Source organism: Bufo bufo, chromosome 1, assembly GCF_905171765.1.
Source record: "Bufo bufo chromosome 1, aBufBuf1.1, whole genome shotgun sequence".
NCBI lineage: Eukaryota > Metazoa > Chordata > Amphibia > Anura > Bufonidae > Bufo > Bufo bufo.
Genome location: NC_053389.1, coordinates 484,611,351 through 484,631,073, shown reverse-complemented (window position 1 = coordinate 484,631,073; position 19,723 = coordinate 484,611,351). Strand labels below are relative to the sequence as shown.

At 41.8% G+C, this 19,723-nt stretch overlaps 1 protein-coding gene across 1 annotated transcript in view; it reads right to left on the bottom strand.

Annotated features, from left to right (window-relative positions):
* The window catches only part of TRHDE (thyrotropin releasing hormone degrading enzyme), a 1,599,235-nt gene extending 1,580,587 nt beyond the window's left edge, over positions 1–18,648 (bottom strand). Inside the window, exon 1 of the mRNA XM_040410016.1 lies at positions 17,882–18,648. Within this exon, the coding sequence (XP_040265950.1) occupies positions 17,882–18,642 (761 nt within the window). The 5' untranslated portion in view covers positions 18,643–18,648. The remainder of the gene's footprint in view (positions 1–17,881) is intronic.
* Positions 18,649–19,723: the final 1,075 nt, after the last annotated feature.

Sequence of the window (19,723 nt, the reverse complement as noted above, 5' to 3'; positions counted from 1 at the left end):
AAAATACAAATGCTGGGAGAACCTTATTTTAGAAATTTCCCTCAAATTATTCAAAGCTGAATTTAGAAACTTGATTATCCCATTAGGTGTTCAACAGGAATTAATGCAAAATGAAGGTAAAATTGAAAAATGTAACAGTTTATTCTTTGCAGAATTTTGGTTTTAATAAATAATTATTAATAAATGTAATACATTTCCCTGTAACAAGTGTTAACAGCAAAACAAACCTTGGAATTGATTACCCCGATTCTGCAGTTTCACAGCAGGCCTCAGAAGGGAAGCCATATGGTTTTTGGAGAGTAGATTTTAGTGCAATGAGATGTTGCATTTGAAGAGATCCTGAGGCACCCCAACAGTCAAAATCCCCAAAAAGTGACCCCATTTAGGAAACTACACAACCCAATTTGTTTTCAAGGTGTGTAGTTAGCAGTATGACCCAAAATATATTTCATAGAATTTTGAAAAACTTGGCTGTGAAATGGAAAATTGCATTTTTCAAATAAAATGATGCTTTGAGACCAATTTTTTTTATTTTCCCAAGGGGTAACAGGAGATGATCACTCTACAATCTTCTGAATACAGCAACACCTCATATATGAATGTAAACTGCTTTTCAGAAAGACTACAGGGTTCAGCATGGAAGGAGAGCCATATGGATTTCGGAGAAAAAAATTTGGGCCCTATGTCATCTTTGAAGAGACTTTGAGGTATACCTACAGTGGAAACCCCAAAAAGTGACCTCATTTTAGAAATCACACCCCTCAACAAATTTAAGGAGGGGTCTATTGAACATTTTGAGAAAAGGGAAAGAAAAGTCACATAAATATTGTAGGTAAACATCTGAAAATTATTGCCCCTGTTATAACCCCAATATCCTAATAATAGGTCGTCAATATCAGATCAGGGGGGTTCTGACTCCCGACAACCCCTGCTAATCAGATGTTTGAAGAGGAAGTGATGCTCGGGCAAGCAGTGTGCCCTTTTGAATGTTTCCCTGCACGCCATTTACTTTGTAGTAGCAGTGCAGGGTAATTACAGCTTCCACTTCACACTGCACTTCTTCTACAAAGTAGAGGTAGATATGGCTATCTATACTGAGGACAGGTCATCAGTATCATGAAACTAGACAATCCCTTTAAAATTAGGTTAAGTAAAAGTTTAAGCAAAAGATAAAAAAGGTGACCTTACCTGCCTGACATGCCACCTATAAAAATTATATTCTGTGAAAATGATCTCATCCTCCAGGGAAGAAGGCAAAGTCAAGGGTATCATTGTATTGCACCTTAATTTTGGATCCATTGAGGTTTCAATTAAAATAGCAAATTAGGGAAATAATATTGCCACTAAAATTACTGTAATTATCTGGACAATTTATTTTAGTCAGAACAATCCCCATTTGATAAACTTATTCCATTGTGCTGCTGGGATCCACAGTGATCAAAGGAAATCTAAGACAGTGATCGATTCCCCCTACATCACTACTGCAGGGTAGATTATACCACAATGTGCCGGTCTTCCAGCATGAGAGACACTTTTAGTAACTGATCTCCTTTTCAGCTAAACAATGATACTGAAAGAAGCACCACCTTTATTAAAGAGGCCATCCAGGATTAGAAAAACATGGCTGATTTATTAAGAAAATAACATTTCTGGTACTCAAGTTTCTGCACAAAAACAAGCATGGCAGCAAATTTTCTCAGCTGTAAGTAATGTATATCTGTAGAGAGTATGTGTGTATAATTAATATATATATATATATATATATATATATATATATATATATTGTACATTATAGGGTTGTAAACAACCCTTATGCTCCTAATGTTATATGGAGAAATCAGTAATTACATCATTTTGTGTGAGGAACATAGCTGGTAAGGTCGAAAGAAAAGTTATCTTCTCTGTATCTAACACAGAATGTGTATTGATTGGACATGCTGAACTTTTATTCCATGGGATTACTGAATATCATTCGGTCTCTGGATCAGTGGAGTAATGGGTAGGCATGTAATTGACCCGTGTTAGTTATATGCAATACAAAGTTGTCGTTTCATCGAGCTAGCTAAAGACTGATTGACTTTTTAGAACTTTCTTAGTTCCTGAAATTAGATGCTGAGGTTTTTATACCAACTATTGCAATTATTTATTTCAGCCTTAATTCACAATAGATTCAGCTTTCATTTGCTTCTATATCTCCATGTGGATGAACATGCTCAATTTTATCTGACCATCATTTGAGATAATGAGTTGTACTCTGAAATTCAAGCATTCTCATTTTCTCACTTTATCCGGTTATTATGAAACAGAGAGACTCAACCGACAATGACAAAACAAAAAAAGAGTAAAATGGTTACATTTTAAAGGGATCTCCAAATAAAGAGCAATTCAATATATAAAAAAAAATATATTTTTTTATGTAATTGCATTTATTTTTAGCTCAATCATTTTTAAGTTGCTTTCTATTAAAAAAATATCTAATGGCTAGCTCTACAGGCCTCTCTCTCCTCTCCAGAATGATCATCTAAAGTCAGTTATAACTACATCATACAATAGTTCAACCTATTTGCTTGCTGAGCTGAATCTCTATGTGGGCATAATTTCAAATAGTAATCAACCTGTCAGTAAAACCATGCTGCCCTATATAGCATGGTTTAGTGATCTGTCTGATCTTAAAGGGGTTGTCTCACTTCAGCAAACAACACTTATAGTATGGATTAAGTTAATACAATTCACTTACTAATGTATTGTGATTATCCATATTACTTCCTTTGCTGGCTGGATTCATTTTTCCATCACATTATACACTGCTCGTTTCCATGGTTACGACCGCCCTGCAACAGCGGTGGTCATGCTTGCACACTATAAGAAAAAGCACTAGTCTATGTGAGCTCCCATGGTCCCGGCCACCAGAAAGGCTGGCGCTTTTTCCAACAGTGTGCAAGCACGACCACCACTAATGGATTGCAGGGTGGTGATAACCATGGAAATGACCAGTACATAATGTGATGGAAAAATGAATCCAGCCTGTAAAGAAAGCAATATGGATAATAACAATATATTAGTAGCTGGCTTGTATTAACTTCTTCTACATAATAAATGCTGAATTGAGACAATTTCTTTAAAGGGGTTATCCAGGAATTGATAATAATGACCTATCCTCAGGAGTCCTGGCAACCCCACCCAACAGCTGTTTCAGGGAGCTGCTGCGTGTAGACCATATAACCTATGTACAGTGACAGCACATGGCCTAGGAAGACACTGTGGCGCTCACAGAACGCTGGCCTCTTCTAGCAGCCGATTAGCAGGGTCTCAAGTGTCAGACCCCTGCCAATCTGATATTGATGACCTATCCAGAGAATACATCAATATAAATTCCAGGATGGCCCCTTTAATGAACTAAAGCACTGCCTTGTCATAGACAAAGCATAGTGGGCCATGACCCAATGGTCCATGTTATTTGCGGGCCAGCATAATGTTGCATGTTAATGCATTGTTCTGCTATTAGCTGCCATTAAGAAAAATATACAGTACATGAGGTCAATTGCATATCACAATCTCAATCTAGACAATACTCTTCAGTTTTTCATGTGATTATTATGGTAGAATTTTAGACCAGAATTAGGCTACTTTCACATCTGTGGCACTGAGATCTGGCTGCCTGATCTATCAGAGAATGCCGTGAATCCGCTTAACGCAAACCAGTGTGCAGCGGTTTGTGTCTGGACGAATCTTATTGGAGGTTGGGAGAGCATTCCGTTTGCATCTGGCACTGCCGGACCCGTATAATTCCAGCAGAGAATCCATGCTGCAGATGTGAAAGTAGCCTTAAAGATGTATAATGGTTTTAAGAAAGGGAAAGACAAATTGGTAAACGATGTCAAGCTTCCCAGCTAAGAAGAAGAACCCATCACAATGATTCTGCATCTTACGAGCCCAGCTTCCATATAGGTGCAAACAGAGATAGATGTTAGATTCTGATACGACTACCCACTGGGTGTCTAAGTATAGAAGGAACATAGATTGAAATGAAGAAAATACAAGTTATACTGCATCTTTGCTCACTATACATCTACTCAGCTCCCCCTGTTCTACAAAATGCTACCTGCAGATCAAACTGCATGTTCAACATGATGGGTTGAAGCTTACATGGCCAAGTACACACAGTTTGTGGTGACATTTTTTAGCAACAGGATAAAATACTAAGTATTCTAGGGTTTGCAGTAACTTTTGTAAAAGGGAGTAGGACCTATCCATCACTTCTTTATCGTATTTTGTCCTCATTGTCATCATGTAAAAACAGTGACCACGGATTTCATATGTAGTACCATAATAGTTTCCCAAGGGCTCCTTCAAGTAAACTGGCCCACATTCCCTTATGTGAGTGCATGCGGTGTGGCTTCATATGAAAGATGGTATGAACTAAGAGTTGCACTAAAATTTTGACACAATTTTAGTGTAAAATTCTGTCACAAGCAAAGCAAACCAATAGGTGGTATAAAGTTACACAAACTATGTAGCCATGCACGAAATGTATCATCCAGCCTGAGTCACTGTGATAAATCTGTGGCAGGTCTAGACAGCCTGTCTAAAGCTGCTTCATCTTTAGGACTAATAAATCTGTCCCACTATATGTAGACACATCAATAATTTGTCATTGACTTTAAAATAATATATGGCCAGTGTTTTTGACCTAAAAAGACACCTCCGCAAATTGCTATGTGAATCTAGCCATAGACTAGGGCAACAATCCAGCAGGTGGCTCAACAAAAAGCTTTTAAAAAAAAGTCAAGTGACCAAGTATATTTGGGCTAATTGACTGCAACTTGCTGTCACATGACTATTTTAGAGCTGTGATTTAGCTATAAAAATGCACAAAAATCGCTAAAAGTTTATATATGACTTGGTTTGTGATCTATGATGACAATGTCATGTGCAGGGTTTTTTGTGCTGGTTACAGTGCAGCCACAATAGGTCTTAAGTCACACAAAGAACCACTACCTGCAATCTCCATGCCGTAGCACATATGTAACCACAGTCTAAAGTCAGTTTTTGGACCACTTTTTTGGCACTCGCTCCTTTAAAAAGGACAAGACTAGTGTTGCGCGAGCATGCTCGGCCGAATACCTGTTCGGCTCGAGCATCGCTATGCTCGGCACATGGCGGTACCACATGTGTTCGAGCACCATGCCCGAGTCTCCTCCCCCCACATTTTGTGGCTTCTAAGCAGCCAATAAACGTGCAGGTAAGTACTGCCATCACTGTAATGCCAGTAGCCATGTTGGCTACTGGCATTACAGTGATTGACTGGCCAAAACGCGTCATCGGGTGCTATATAGCACCCGATGAACCGGGTTCGGCTCATTGCGAGTCATGGAGAGCTGCACTTAGGAAGGGACAGATAGTGTAGGGAGTTTGTGATCGCAAATTATTAAATTTTTTAAACATTTCAAAGACCCAAATGTCCTTTTAAGAAATATTGTGTGTGGTTCCAGCAATTTAATCTTGCAAAGTAGTCTTCGATGTTTTTCTCCATACTTTCCGATTATTTTTCTATAGAGGGTGATAGACTTGTGACATCTGTTCAGCAATACCTTCTGTGTGTCAGGGCCAGAGATAGGAAGAAAATTATTGAAAACAATGATATTTTTTCCATAATTTATTCACACTTTTCCTATAAACGGTCCTTGCATTGAATTGTCACATCTGTGCTGCAATAGCATGTGTGTGTCAGGCCCAGACATTGGGAAAAATATTAGCGAAAACAATTATATTTTTCCATAATTTATCCACATTTTTCCTAAAAACGGTCTCTGCAGTGAATTGTCACATCTGTGCTGCAATAGTGTGTGTGTGTCAGGCCCAGATATTGGAAAAAATATTAGCGAAAACAATTATATTTTTCCATAATTTATCCACATTTTTCCTAAAAACGGTCCCTGCAGTGAATTGTCACATCTGTGCTGCAATAGTGTGTGTGTGTCAGGCCCAGATATTGGAAAAAATATTAGTGAAAACAATTATATTTTTTCCATAATTTATCCACATTTTTCCTAAAAACGGTCCCTGCAGTGAATTGTCACATCTGTGCTGCAATAGTGTGTGTGTGTCAGGCCCAGATATTGGAAAAAATATTAGTGAAAACAATTATATTTTTTCCATAATTTATCCACATTTTTCCTATAAACGGTCCCTGCAGTGAATTGTCACATCTGTGCTGCAATAGCATGTGTGTGTCAGAACAAGATATAGTAAAAATATAAGAGAAATCTATTTTTCTTTTTCCATACTTTTATGTACTTTTTCCATATACTGTGCTTGCTGTGAACTGTGACATCTGTGCCACATCTTGTGTGTCAAGCCTGCATATAACATTTAATAAGAAGAAGGCAAGCATTAAAGGACGGGGAAGTGGCCGTGATGCTGATGGTGCACGCAGAGGCCGTGGCCCTGGGCGCAGAGAAACTGTGCCTGCTGCCAGAGCACAAGAAAAACAATCATCCAAGATACCTAGCTTCATGTCCCAGTTTTCAGGGCGACGCAGGACTCCACTCTAGTCTTGAAGTGAGACCAGTGTGAGCAGGATTGCAGCAGATAGTGCTTCCAGTCGGTTAAGCACCACCCTGTCTTCCACCAAGTCCAGTCTCAGTAGCCAGGAGTCTGGTCCACACAATCCTCACCCTGATCCTCCTTCCTCCCACCATTTACAGTCTGGCCAAACAAGTGATCCTACACTTTGATATTCCGAGGACCTCTTTTCATCGCCATTAATTGATTTGGCCCTCTCGCCAAGCACACTTGAAGAGGGACCTGAGATCTTGTGCCCTGATTCCCAACCTCTTGAGCATCCAGAGTCACAAGAACATGATGCTGGGGAACGGCAATTAGTGTTTAATGAGGTGGATGATGATGAGACAGGGTTGCCAATGACTCAACAGAAATTACTGTCTCAAAAGGCTAAGGAAGAGGACGACACACAGTTGTCAATCACTGAGGTTATGGTTAGGTCAACAAATTAGTAGGATGATCAGAGTGAGGAAGTGGAAGAGGAGGTGCTGAACGACGAGGTCACTGACCCAACCTGGGAAGGTTGCAACAAGCTGAGCAAGCAGAGCAGTTCAGAGGGGGAGGAATCTGCAGCACTGCAACAGGCTGGAAGAGGCAGTGAGGTTGCAAAAGGTAGAAGACGGTCACCACCCCCGCAACTGTTCCACGGAGCACCCCCTTGCATAAATCTCCCTTGCCAATGGGTAGGTGTTCGGCAGTATGGCACTTTTTTAAGGAAAGTGCAGACGACAAAAGAATAGTAGTTTGCAACCTGTGCCACACCAAAATGAGCCGTGGCGTGAACAATAGCAACCTCACCACCACCAGCATCATCCGCCATAATGGCATCAAAGCACCCTAATAGGTGGGCCGAACGCCTGGGTCCACAATCTGTGTCTGAGGGTCACACCACTGCCTGCTCTTCCCCTGTGTTACGTGCTGGCCAATCCCCTGTCCAAGACGCAGGCCCGGATGCCTCCCGCCCTGCACCTGGATCTTCGCAAGCACCATCAGCAACCACATCCACTTTCCTGTCCCAGCGCAGCATACAAATGTCATTACCCCAGGCATTTGAACGCAAGCGCAAATACCCAGCCACACACCCACAGGCCATAGCATTAAATGCGCACCTTTCAAAATTACTTGACTTGGAAATGTTGCCATTTAGGCTTGTAGACACTGAGGCCTCCCGCAGCCTGATGTTGGCGGCCGTCACTCGTTATGCAGTCCCCAGCCGCCACAATTTTTCAAGGTGTGCCGTGCCAGTCTTGCACCAACATGTGTCCCTTAACATCACATGTGCCCTGACCAACGCAGTTACTGGGAAGGTCCACTTAACCACGGACACATGGACAAGTGCTTTCGGCTAGGGACGCTACATTTCCCTGACGGCACACTGGATAATGTTGTGGAGGCCGGGAGCGACTCGCACCCTGCGATGGCACAGGTGCTACCGACGTCAAGGATTGCGGGCCCCAATGCCATCAGGGTTTCCGCCACCACCTACGTTAGTGGCTCCAACCCCCACTTCTCTGCCTCCTCTTCCTCCACTTCCACCTCCAAATTTTCCGCGTGCAGCACCAGTCAGTCATCAGTCGGTAGCTAGAAGCAGTGTAGCACTGCAGTGGGGAAGCTACAACAGGCCGTGCTGAAGCTGATCTGCCTAGGTGACCAACAGCACATTGCCGCAGAGCTGTGTCAGGGGATAAGAGACCAGACTGAGCTGTGTCTATTGCCACTTAACCTAGAACCAGGCATGGTTGTGTCTGATAATGGCTTAAACTTGGTCGCGGCTTTGGAGCTGGGCAACCTAAGACATATCCCATGCCTTGCCGACGTATTCAACCTTGTGGTTCAGCGGTCTCTAAAAACATACCCCAATGAGCTACTGGTGAAGGTGCGCCGCGTGTGTGCACATTTCCAACAGCTTCATCCGGTCTGTCAACGCTGCAGCAGCGCTTGAAATTGCCAGTTCCCCGGCTGTTGTGTGACGTGAGCACGCGCTTGAACTTGTTGGCCAGGTTTTGTGAGCAGGCAGTTGTGGAATACCAGCTGCAACATGGTTGTCTCCTTTCCAGTTAGCTTCCGCTATTCACAAACGAGGAGTGGGCATGGATGTCCTCTGTGTGGTTTTACGCAACTTTGAGGAATCAACACAGATGGTGAGTGGCGATAACGCTATTATCAGCCTCACCATCCCACTTCTGTGTCTTCTCAAACACTCGCTGCTCACAATTAAGGATGATGCTTTGCATGTGGAAGAGGTGGAAATGGGGGAAGGCATTACACAGGTTGATGATAGCCAGACCACCCTCAGTTCGTCTTTTCAGCGCGAATTGGAGGCTGAAGAGGAGGAGGAGCAGGAGACGGTTGCCTCCACTACAGAGGGTAGTACCAATGGAAGTTTTAGTCCATCTGTTCTGCGTGGGTGGGCGGAAGAGGATGGGAAGATTGGGAGTGATCCTCCTGATGACAACAGCGAAGTCTCGCCTGTTGGTACTCTGGCACACATGGCTGACTTCATGTTAGGCTGCCTTACCCGCGACCCGTGCATGATACGCATTTTAAACTACACGGATTACTAGTTGTTCACTCTTATTGACCCCCGCTACAAAGAGAACTTCTCATCTCTAATTCCTCTGGTGGAGAGGACGAGCAAAATGGTGCACTACCAGAAGATCCTTGTTGAAAAATTGCTCCACAATTTTACATCTGACAACGCTGGCGGCAAAGTCCGTACTTCCTTGGCCAACCGAGGAGGGGAGACAAGGGGAACACACAGCAGTTCCAACAGAGGCAGGGCAACACTTGCCAAAGCCTGGGACAGTTTCATGGCACCCCGCCAGCACCCTCACCCTGATGTGCGGCCTACTGCCACAAGGAGAGAAAATTTTGGAAGATGGTGAAGGAGTACATAGCAGACCGTGTCAGCATCCTCAATGATCCCTCAGTGCCTTACAACTACTGGTTGTCCAAGCTGGACACGTGGCACCAACTAGCACTCCGCTTTGGAGGTGTTCGCCTGCCCTGCCACCAGCGTTTTGTCTGAGCGTGTATTTAGTGCTGCTGGTGGCATTATAACAGATAAGTGTATCCGCCTGTCAACTGAAAATGCTGACAGGTTGACTGATATAAAAATGAACAAGGCCTGGATTAACCATGACTTCTCAACTCCACCAGAGGAATGCTGATGAACATAAAGGCACTTTACATGTGTTTTTAATGTAGTTAATAGACTGTATTCCCATGCACCCCTTCCACCACAAACCAGGGTATATGGTTGAATCTTCCTTTTCTCATCCTCCTCCTCCTCTTCCGTCATATCAACATGCATTGCTTATTCGTCACATATAATGCCCTCGCATATATGGCCTTCAAATATAATTTTTTAGAAGGTCCGCTCACCAGCAGGCCTTCATATATAATTTTTTAGAGGGTCCGCTCACCAGCAGGTCCTCACATCTAATTTTTTACAGGGTCAGCTCACCAGCAGGCCCTCACATATAATTTTTTAGAGGGTCCGCTCACCAGCAGGCCCCCACATATAATTTTTTTAGAGGGTCCGCTTACCTGCAGGCCTGCAACTCAAATCTTTTACAGGGTCAGCTCACCTGCAGGCCCGCAAATCAAATCTTTTACAGGGTCAGCTCACCTGCAGGCCCGTAATTCAAATCTTTTACAGGGTCAGCTCACCTGCAGGCCCGCAACTCAATGTGAATGAGGCCCTCCTTTATGTGATAGACAGGTTGTATTGGAGTGCCTCTTCCTTGTAATTTTTGGCAGAACTTGCACTTTATATACAAGTAAGTATACAGGAAAGAATGTATTCAATCAATTGTTCCTATAGAATCGATTTTTTTTACTTTGGTTTTGTGTGTAAAACCTTAATTAGATTGTGGGCCTGGTGATCAGCTTAAAGCCTTTTAAGTAGCATCAGCAGCAGCATGGTGATAAAAAAGAGGTGCCAATTTGAAATACTGTGGAGATGGCAGCATGAGGAGGCCACATAGTGGCACAATGACTGAGTCTGGATAAAAGACTAAGGACACAGATTGTTTAGAAAGATGCAGATGGAAACAAATCTGTGAATCTGTATGATGGTCACCTGTAGATTAATGCACTCCAGGGGCTTAAACTATAGGGGAAGCAGGGGCAACTACAGATTTGGGGCCCTGACCCAGAAGGGGCCCACATAGAAGGAGGAGGACTGAAGGAATTGGTCAGGGCCCCCTCAACAGTATTACACAATGAAATTATATACAGTGACAGTATAGACAGTGTATAAAACGGATGGAACAGCTGCTGACCTTGGTCTGAGAGAGCGATCTTTACTAGCCACAGGGTTAGGGGTGGCATGAAAGGAAGGGGTCGCTAAAAAATTACTGTGGGATGGAGCCCCATTTAAAAATTTGCTGTGGGGCCCAGTCATTTCTAGCTAAGCCACTGATGCAGCCCACAAAAGCAAGTTGGGTTTATCGATTCCAAAACCTTAACCACCTGCCATCTGGGCCATTTGCCCCCTTCCTGACCAGGGCAAATTTTGCAAAACTGACATATCTCACTTTATGGGGTAATAACTTTGGAACGCCTTTATTTATCCAAGTCATTCAGAGATTGTTTTCTCGTGACACATTGTACTTCATGATAGTCATAAATTTGAGTCAAAATATTTCACCTTTATTTATGAAAAAATCCCAAATTTACCCAAAAATTTGAAAAATTCGCAATTTTCTAAATTTCAATTTCTCTGCTTTTAAAACAGAAAGTGATACCTCATAAAATATTTATTACTTAACATTCCCCATATGTCTACTTTATGTTGGCATCATTTTGGAAATGTCATTTTATTTTTTTAGGACGTTAGAAGGCTTAGAAGTTTAGAAGCAATTCTTCAAATTTTTAAGACAATTGCCAAAACCCACTTTTTAAGGACCAGTTCAGGTCTGAAGTCACTTTGTGGGGCCTACATAGTGGATACCCCCATAAATGACACCATTGTAGAAACTACACCCCTCAAGGTATTCAAAACTGATTTTACAAACTTTGTTAACCCTTTAGGCGTTCCACAAGAATTAAACGAAAATGGAGATCAAATTTTGAAATTTCACTTTTTTGGCAGATTTTCCATTTTTTTTATTTTATTTTTTCTTTAGGAAGGAAGAACGAAACACACAACGGATCCCGTCCGCACAGCAGCCGCAAGGCCTGCAGGGCCCCACCAGAACCGGCCCGCGACCCGGCAGCCAAAAGCAGGAGTGGGCACAAAACACAGAAGACACGCAAATATTCCATTCAAGTGTCATTTCTGTTTTGGATCCACTCCTGTTTTTTTGGCATTAGCATTACTGATGGATTACTGACCAGCCGCTGACCGAGCGAAGGCAGACGCCCAACAGACAGGATCCGCCCTCCGTGGGCCATCGCTTTTTTTTTTAAATAAATTTTTTTCTTTAACACATCGATGGTTAACAGCCAAACAAAACTCAATATTTATTACCCAGATTCTGCGGTTTACAGAAACACCCCACATGTGGTCATAAACTGCTGTATGGGCACACGGCAGCGCGCAGAAGAAAAGGAACTCCACATGGTTTTTAGATGCCATGTCCCATTTGAAGCCCCCTGATGCACCCTTACAGTAGAAACTCCCAAGAAGTGACCCCATTTTGGAAACTAGGGGATAAGGTGCCAGTTTTATTAGTACTATTTTTGGGTACATATGATTTTTTGATCATTCATTATAACACTTTATAGGGCAAGGTGACCAAAAAATTGGTTGTTTTAGCACAGTTTCTATTTATTTATTTTTACAGCGTTCACCTGAGGGGTTCAGTCAAGTGACATTTTTATAGAGCAGATTGTTACGGACGTGGCGATACCTAATATGTATACTTTTTCTCATTTATTAAAGTTTTACACAATAATAGCATTTTTGAAACAAAAAAATTATGTTTTAATGTGTCCATGTTCTGAGAGCTATAGTTTTTTTTTTTTTGGAGAGATTTTCTTATGTAGGGGCTCATTTTTTGCGGGATGAGGTGATAGTTTTTTTGGTACTATTTTGTGGGACATACGCGTTTTTGATCACTTGGTGTTGCACCTTTTGTGATGCAAGGTGACAAAAATTGCTTGTTTTGACACTGTTTTTTTCGTTTTTTTTTTTACGGTGTTCACCTGAGGGGTTAGCTCATGTGATATTTTTATAGAGCTGGTTTTTACGGATGTGGCAATACTTAATATGTATACTTTTTTTAATTTGTTTCACTTTAACACAATAATAGCATTTTTGAAACCAAAAAAATTATGTTTTAGTGTCTCCATGTTCTAAGAGCTATAGTTTTTTTTTTTTTTTGAGAGATTTTCTTATGTAGGGCTCATTTTTTGCGGGATGAGGTGACGGTTTTATTGGTACCATTTTGTGGGACATACGCGTTTTTTATCACTTGGTGTTGCACCTTTTGTGATGTAAGGTGACAAAAATTGCTTGTTTTGACAGTTTTTTTTTTGTTTTTTTACGGTGTTCACCCGAGGGGTTAGGTCATGTGATATTTTTATAGAGCTGGTTTTTACGGACGCGGCAATACCAAATATGTCTATTTTATTTTATTTTTTCTATTTTTAACATTTTTTTTTCATTCCTTACTTTGGGCCTTTTTTTTTTTTACATGTGAAACTTTTTTTATTTTTATTTTTTCATCTTTATTTTACACTTTTCGTCCCCCATAAGGTCATACAAGACCTCTGGGGGACATTTACTTCACTTTTTCTTTTTTTTTTCACTGTTGATTTCTCCTGTAACTGGGGCTGACATAGTAGCCCCAGTTACAGAAGAAATGCACCCCCCAGAGAGGCTGTACAGCGTAATTCTGCGCTGTACAGCCTCAGAGCAGGGCTGATCGAGGTCTCTGAAAGACCTCACACAGTCCCTGCACTCTCCGGTCACGGCGGTCCCATGACCGCAGGGCCGGAACAGGAAGCGCACAGCACGATTAGCGTGCAGCTGCTATTTCTGAACGGACGTTTTAAAACGTGCTTTCAGAAATAGAGATCCACCCATAGGACGTTTATATCCTATGGGCGGACGTAAAGTGGTTAAATAAATTGTGGGCCTGGTGATCAGTTTAAGGCCTTTTAAGCAGCAGCAGCATGGTGATAAAAATGAGTGGCAAGGTGACATACTGTGGAGATGGCAGCATGAGGAGGCCACATAGTGGCGCAATGACTGAGTCTGGATAAAAGACTGAGGCCACAGATTGTTGAGAAAGATGCAGATGGAAACAAATCTCTAGAGCTGTATGACGGTCACCTACAGATTAATGCAGCCATCAAAATCAAGTTGGGTTTGTGAGTTCCACCTCAGCTCTCCAGCAGGCCTGCAACTCAAATCTTTTAAAGAGTTTGCTTACCTGCAGGCCCTCAGCTAATTATACCTAATAGGTAATTTGCGCGCATGCTGCCTTGCTTGGATGTGGTAGCAGTAGCAGTTTCTCAGGCTCCCTCTCCGGAATCAAACACTGATTCCCTGTTACCTGTAGTTACAATGGTTTTGAGCTGACTGTTACATAGAAAGTGGATAGGGAAGATATCCAAATGGATCGTGGACATCACAGGGATGTGCGATCAGGCAGAAGTTATCTAGAGTCAACAAAGTGGCAGCAGGGCCTCTCCTGTATAATGTTTCCTCATCCAAAATACTTCAGTGACATTCCCTGTAATTTTTTATTACTTATTCCAATAACAGGGCATCTTAAGAGTCCTGTATTGTTATTTATCGTCACTACCTCCACAAGCCGGGAGTGTGTGATTTGCGCGCCACCCGCTTGCCTTCCTTGGATGTGGTAGCCATTTCTCAGGCTCCCTCTCCGGAATCAAACACTGATTCCCCATTACCCGTAGTTTACAATGGTTTTAAGCTGATAGGCCATCAAAAGTTGATAGGCCAGACATCCAAATGGATCGTCACTGTCACGGGGACGTGCCATGGGCCCCAGGTTAACTAGAGTCACCAAAGCGGCGGCAGGCCACTGCCCATAATGTTTTAGATGGTCAGATTAGCAGGCCCTTGCTCCTAATGTTTTTGAGGGTCACCTGCAGGCCATCAATCATAATTTTTAAAGGGTGTATATGATGCCCTCCTTTATGTGATTTACAGGTTGTATCGGAGTGCCTCTTCCTTGTAATTTTTGACAGCACTTGCACTTTATATACAAGTAAATATTCAGGAAAGAATGTTTTCTATAAATTTTTCCTCTAAAATTGATTTATTTTCCCTTGGTTTTGTGCGTATTATTGTCATTATGTAAAAGTGCCGTACTATTCAGACAACATAGTTCCAAGCAGCGACCAGGGAGTCCAAGATGCATCCATACATCCTCCCCATGTTGTTACAGAACCATTTTGGTGGTGTTACCAGCAATTTCTGACATTTTCTTATGAACTAAGCACCCTCCTCTCTTCAGAGCAGGGGGTACCTGGTTTAATGCTCGGGTTCTCCCATTGACGTCCATTATACTCGGGTGCTCGGTCGAGCACCAGAATATCACAATGTGTTCGGCCCGAGCACCCGAGCACTATGGTGCTCGATCAGCACTAGACCATACCAATTTTTTGTCAATTTTTTTTTGGTCATTTTAGACCAGTTTTATAGAAGTCTGAGCCCACCCTAAAGCATTAGAAAATAAGTATTATTGAGTGTGTGTAATAATTAAGACCTTGACTACTGATCACTTTTCGAAGAATTGTGCATTTTATTTTTGGCTTTGGAATATTTTGTTGTACAATAATTCTACTGTGTATGCTCCTAACTAGTAACGAGTAATAAGTGTTTCCATCACTCCAGTAATGATTGCTTTAGCACTTTGATTTAGCATTGATCTACGTCAAGTAAAGTTCTGTGGCAGCTGGAATACTTCAGGGCTTTGAAATTGTTGTCTATCTTCATGTACTCAAAAAAATAACATAGTCCATATGGACTTTATAGAATTGTGTCCTCCACACTCCCAAAACATACCCCTGCAAATGAGCTAGAGTGGATAGCTGCTCACAAACAGCCAAACCAGATGGTTCAGTCTAACAATTTAAGGCTTTGAATTGCTTACTTTTGGCATGTTACAAATTCTGTTGAACAGATTCATAGAGATATCTGATCCTGAGAAAGCTAGGTGATTTCCTGTATGGCTGTCTTTACTATTCTCAAATGGATTGAAGTCCATAATGTCAAATCTGTCACTGACATTATGGGTTGTTTCATCCCACATACCTACATTAACTCCTAACTAGGCAGACTTGCCATTCAGGACACTAGAAAAGCTGAGTAAGTATCTCCTGTAAATGTTATTGTCCCCCTAGTGCCCATACTGTCCCTCAGCTTTGCCCGAAAATGGGATAAATGAGGAATGGCTAAATAGCATATGAAAACAAGACAGCTGCCAGAATCTTAATTCAAATCAGGGACATTTGTCTATGTTGAGAGACGCTCTTTAAAATGCAACATGTGAGTTTTTTGTCTACAGCAGCCACATGTATCACCTTAAATATTAACATAGAGGATCAAACTACTTACAAGGATGTGTCAAAGAGGGTGTATTGCTAAGGAGAACCTGAAGCTCCCCAGAGACTGAATTTTACAAACAAGCACATATTGTTAATAATTTAATAAGGAATGGCTTTACTTGCAAAACTAGGGCAAGGTGGTGTAAATTGTGCTTATGTTTGTCGGATGCAATTTACAGTAGCTGTCATTTTTACACACTGTGGCATGCACTGTGTGACACTGTGCTGGAGGCTTTTCAATTATATGCAAATTATACAAATTAGGAGTAGTTTATGCAGATTTTGAGAGTCTACCCCATTGCAGTAATTAAAAGGAAGGCATAGCAAATAAAACGCATGCTAATGAGATTTTGCGGTATGAAGTTTTGCTGTTTTTTTTACTGTCAGTTGGGAGCTAGCGGTAAAAGGAAAAACTGACACTTCTCTTTTATCCCCAAACACATGACAAATCAAATGATGGTGATGGAAGCCAATAACCATGTACTTTATTATTACTGAAACCTGGATAAACAAGATAATTAACTGCATGCGGATGTGTCCCATCGCTGCTTTCCACGTGATGTATTGCACTCTCAAATCAATATGAAGATCTTAATTGCTACAACAGGGGAGGAAAAAGTAAAACAACCTCTAGACTGCCAACACCTTCCCACAGGGGTGCACTGTGTCTACTTCTATTTTACATAGTAACACAGCAGAGTTGAGTTTAGTACTAGGGTATGTGTTAGTGTGGCGCTAGTAGAAATTTGATTATTGATTTTTTTATTTTTTTTATTTGTTTTTTAGACTATTGTTTGTTTTTTAGACTATGTAAGTAAAAAGCAGCAGTGAATCATATAGGGAAAGAATAGATACTACTTATCCACTTTTTTAAATTCACTCTTGGTTTTGGCAGGGAGCCTGACCATGTGACTGTACACTAACTTTGTCTTGAGGCACAGTCCTTCTTTGCCTGGTATGCAGTATAGACAACAGGTACCTATATAGCAGTGCTGTTGCATGTTGGTATATTTGCTGTTGCATGTTGGTATATTATATATATATATATATATATATATATATATATATAATATTATTAGAACCTGTAACTGTCTAATATGTGCTATGTGCAAAGTAACTGTCTTGAGGAACCTTCTTTAAATAGTTGCTCCCGCTATAAACAGCAGGTAAAGACAGATCAGGTACATTTGTTGCAGCTCCTTGTACTTTCTTTCAATGTAATGTCACAATACATTCAAAATATGGGGATAAAAATGTCTCCCATATGTAAAGTAACTATAGTAGGCTCAGTGCATATAGTAGATGCACATACTTGATGCATGAACACATAGGAGGGGAAGACCAAGGAGTACAAAAGGAATACTATGTCCTATAATTTGACACATCAGAAAGACATCAAGCTTTGTTGCTGAAGTAGATGTATCAGCAAGGAGCCTGCAGTTTCCCCAGCTGCATATCCTGCTATTTGCAGACATGAACTGGATATGGGGGATGGAGGAAATGGGATCATATTATAAAAAAATAATAATAATAATCTGGAAGAATGAATGTCAAGGAAAGCTACAATAGGAAACAGTTCAGTCACAGTAGTATAGGGGAAATATTGAAACATGGAGAAGGTTGGAGCATCTGCTGACACAGCTGAGTGGGTGTTTTTATGTCATGACATTAGCTATAATACACAAAGGTGGAAGCACACAATACAAACATCTGATAATCAGTTATGGAGAGCTTTCTATTGGATATGCTGTACATCACTGTTCATTGGTGGTATGGTTATAGTTACCTTCTTTCTCCGTGTATCACATAAGAACTCCTGAAGAAGCCAAGCAATTCATTCTCTATAATAGCATTATAAATGATCTTCAGGTTATAACTTTTCTGTGCCTCCAGGGTCCTGTTTAGAACAACCACTAAGACCTGGTTGGATGGATAAGCAAAGAAGTTTGAAACTTTGACTTCCCCTGCCACCTTGTCCTCTGCTACTTGGACCATCTCCACATTTAATCTGTGAGCATGGACCACAATATATCTGCTAGAGTTCAGACATTCAATCTCCACATTAAGTTCTCCAGAAAAAGTGAAGTTTACCATAAATGCAGAAATCATCAGATTATAGTGTAGTGGTCTTAAGTGTGTTGGTAATCTCAGGTAAGTCCATGGCTTCCAGTCTTCTTCCTGGTCCTTATCCTGCAGATGATTGGTCCCATCCCCAGCATCCTTACCTACCTCCAGATTTTGGTTAAACCTGGCTGCTTCCAGGATGCTGTTGTTAATTGTCCTAGTGGATCCATCTGTACATTCCTCAAACCTAACACTAAGGAACACTGCAACGATAGTCACAACGATCAAAGCCAAGATAGACAAAGCAAAGCCCAGAAGTAGCTTCCTGTGAACAGTGATCTGCCTCTCAGTGGTCCTTGGTCTCACAGCCACAGTATCTGCCCACTGGTCCTGCAGACCTCTGCCGTTCCTCATTCCGGAGTCTTGGATCACCATGGAGCTGTGAAGTAAGCTGTTTTTTTGTCCCTTATTGGTCACATCCATGGCAGCTCATCCTGGAACTCCAGACAAATACAGGTACCAGACAATCACTTTGCATGCAGATAGCCCACACTAGAACTTGGGGCATCACATTCCACTTCATATTCTGGAAGGAAAGAGTGAGACAGTTAAACCCTTATTGCAGGATGTCATCACTGGTGGAATCCTTCTTGCTCTAGTTAGAATGCTGTCACTGAGCAGGAGCTGCAGGAACTTGGCAAGGAATGGCTTTGGTTCTGGACAAGCCACTTTGTTTATACTGGGATATTCAAGGCAACTCTGGGCTTATGAGGGGGAGGAGAAGTGACAGGACTGCATGACATTTCACAGAACTCCAATCCTAGGCAAGGAAATCACACACACTTCTGATTGGGCTGGTGTCCCCTTCTCATAAAAAGAGCACAGATCCAAGACACAAATACATCCCGGGGAAGTTGCTGTGCTTCCAGCAGGCTTGTGTCCTAGAGCATCCCCATCTGGCCAGCACAGCTTTCCTGAGCTCACTCTACTCGGTGGATGCGGATTCTTCTTGCAGCATCTGCTCTCCTCTGTGTCAAGCAATGCCAGGGACAGTGCACCAGGACTGCTCAGTCACCATCATCCAGGGATCCAAGCAGGATGCTAGCAGACAAGGCAAGTGGAACAGTCTATGGACTAGTGTTTCCTAGCTAGTGATGTAAGGTTAGAATGATATACCAAACCTCCAGCTTGATGTAGTGAGTGTATGAAATGAGCAGAGCAGATGCCCCCACCATCTGCATGTCTCATTAATATCCCTCCTATACTACAGTGGCTGCAGGTTTCCCTCTCAACCTCTCCTTCCTTCTCATTCTTCCTTTTCTATTTGTTTTTCTTAATCCATTTCCTGCTCTTTACCTCCCCCATATCCAGTTCATGAAACATATGTTTGGCAATAACAAGATTTGCAGCTGGGGAAATGTAGCCTCTTTGCTGATACATCTACCTTGGCAATGGTGCTTCCTAATGTGTCAATTCCTTGATCTTCCCCTTATGTGTGCATGCATCAAGTAAGTGTGGAGTTTCATCATTAACTGTGTGCATCCAGCAGGCATAGCTACATCAC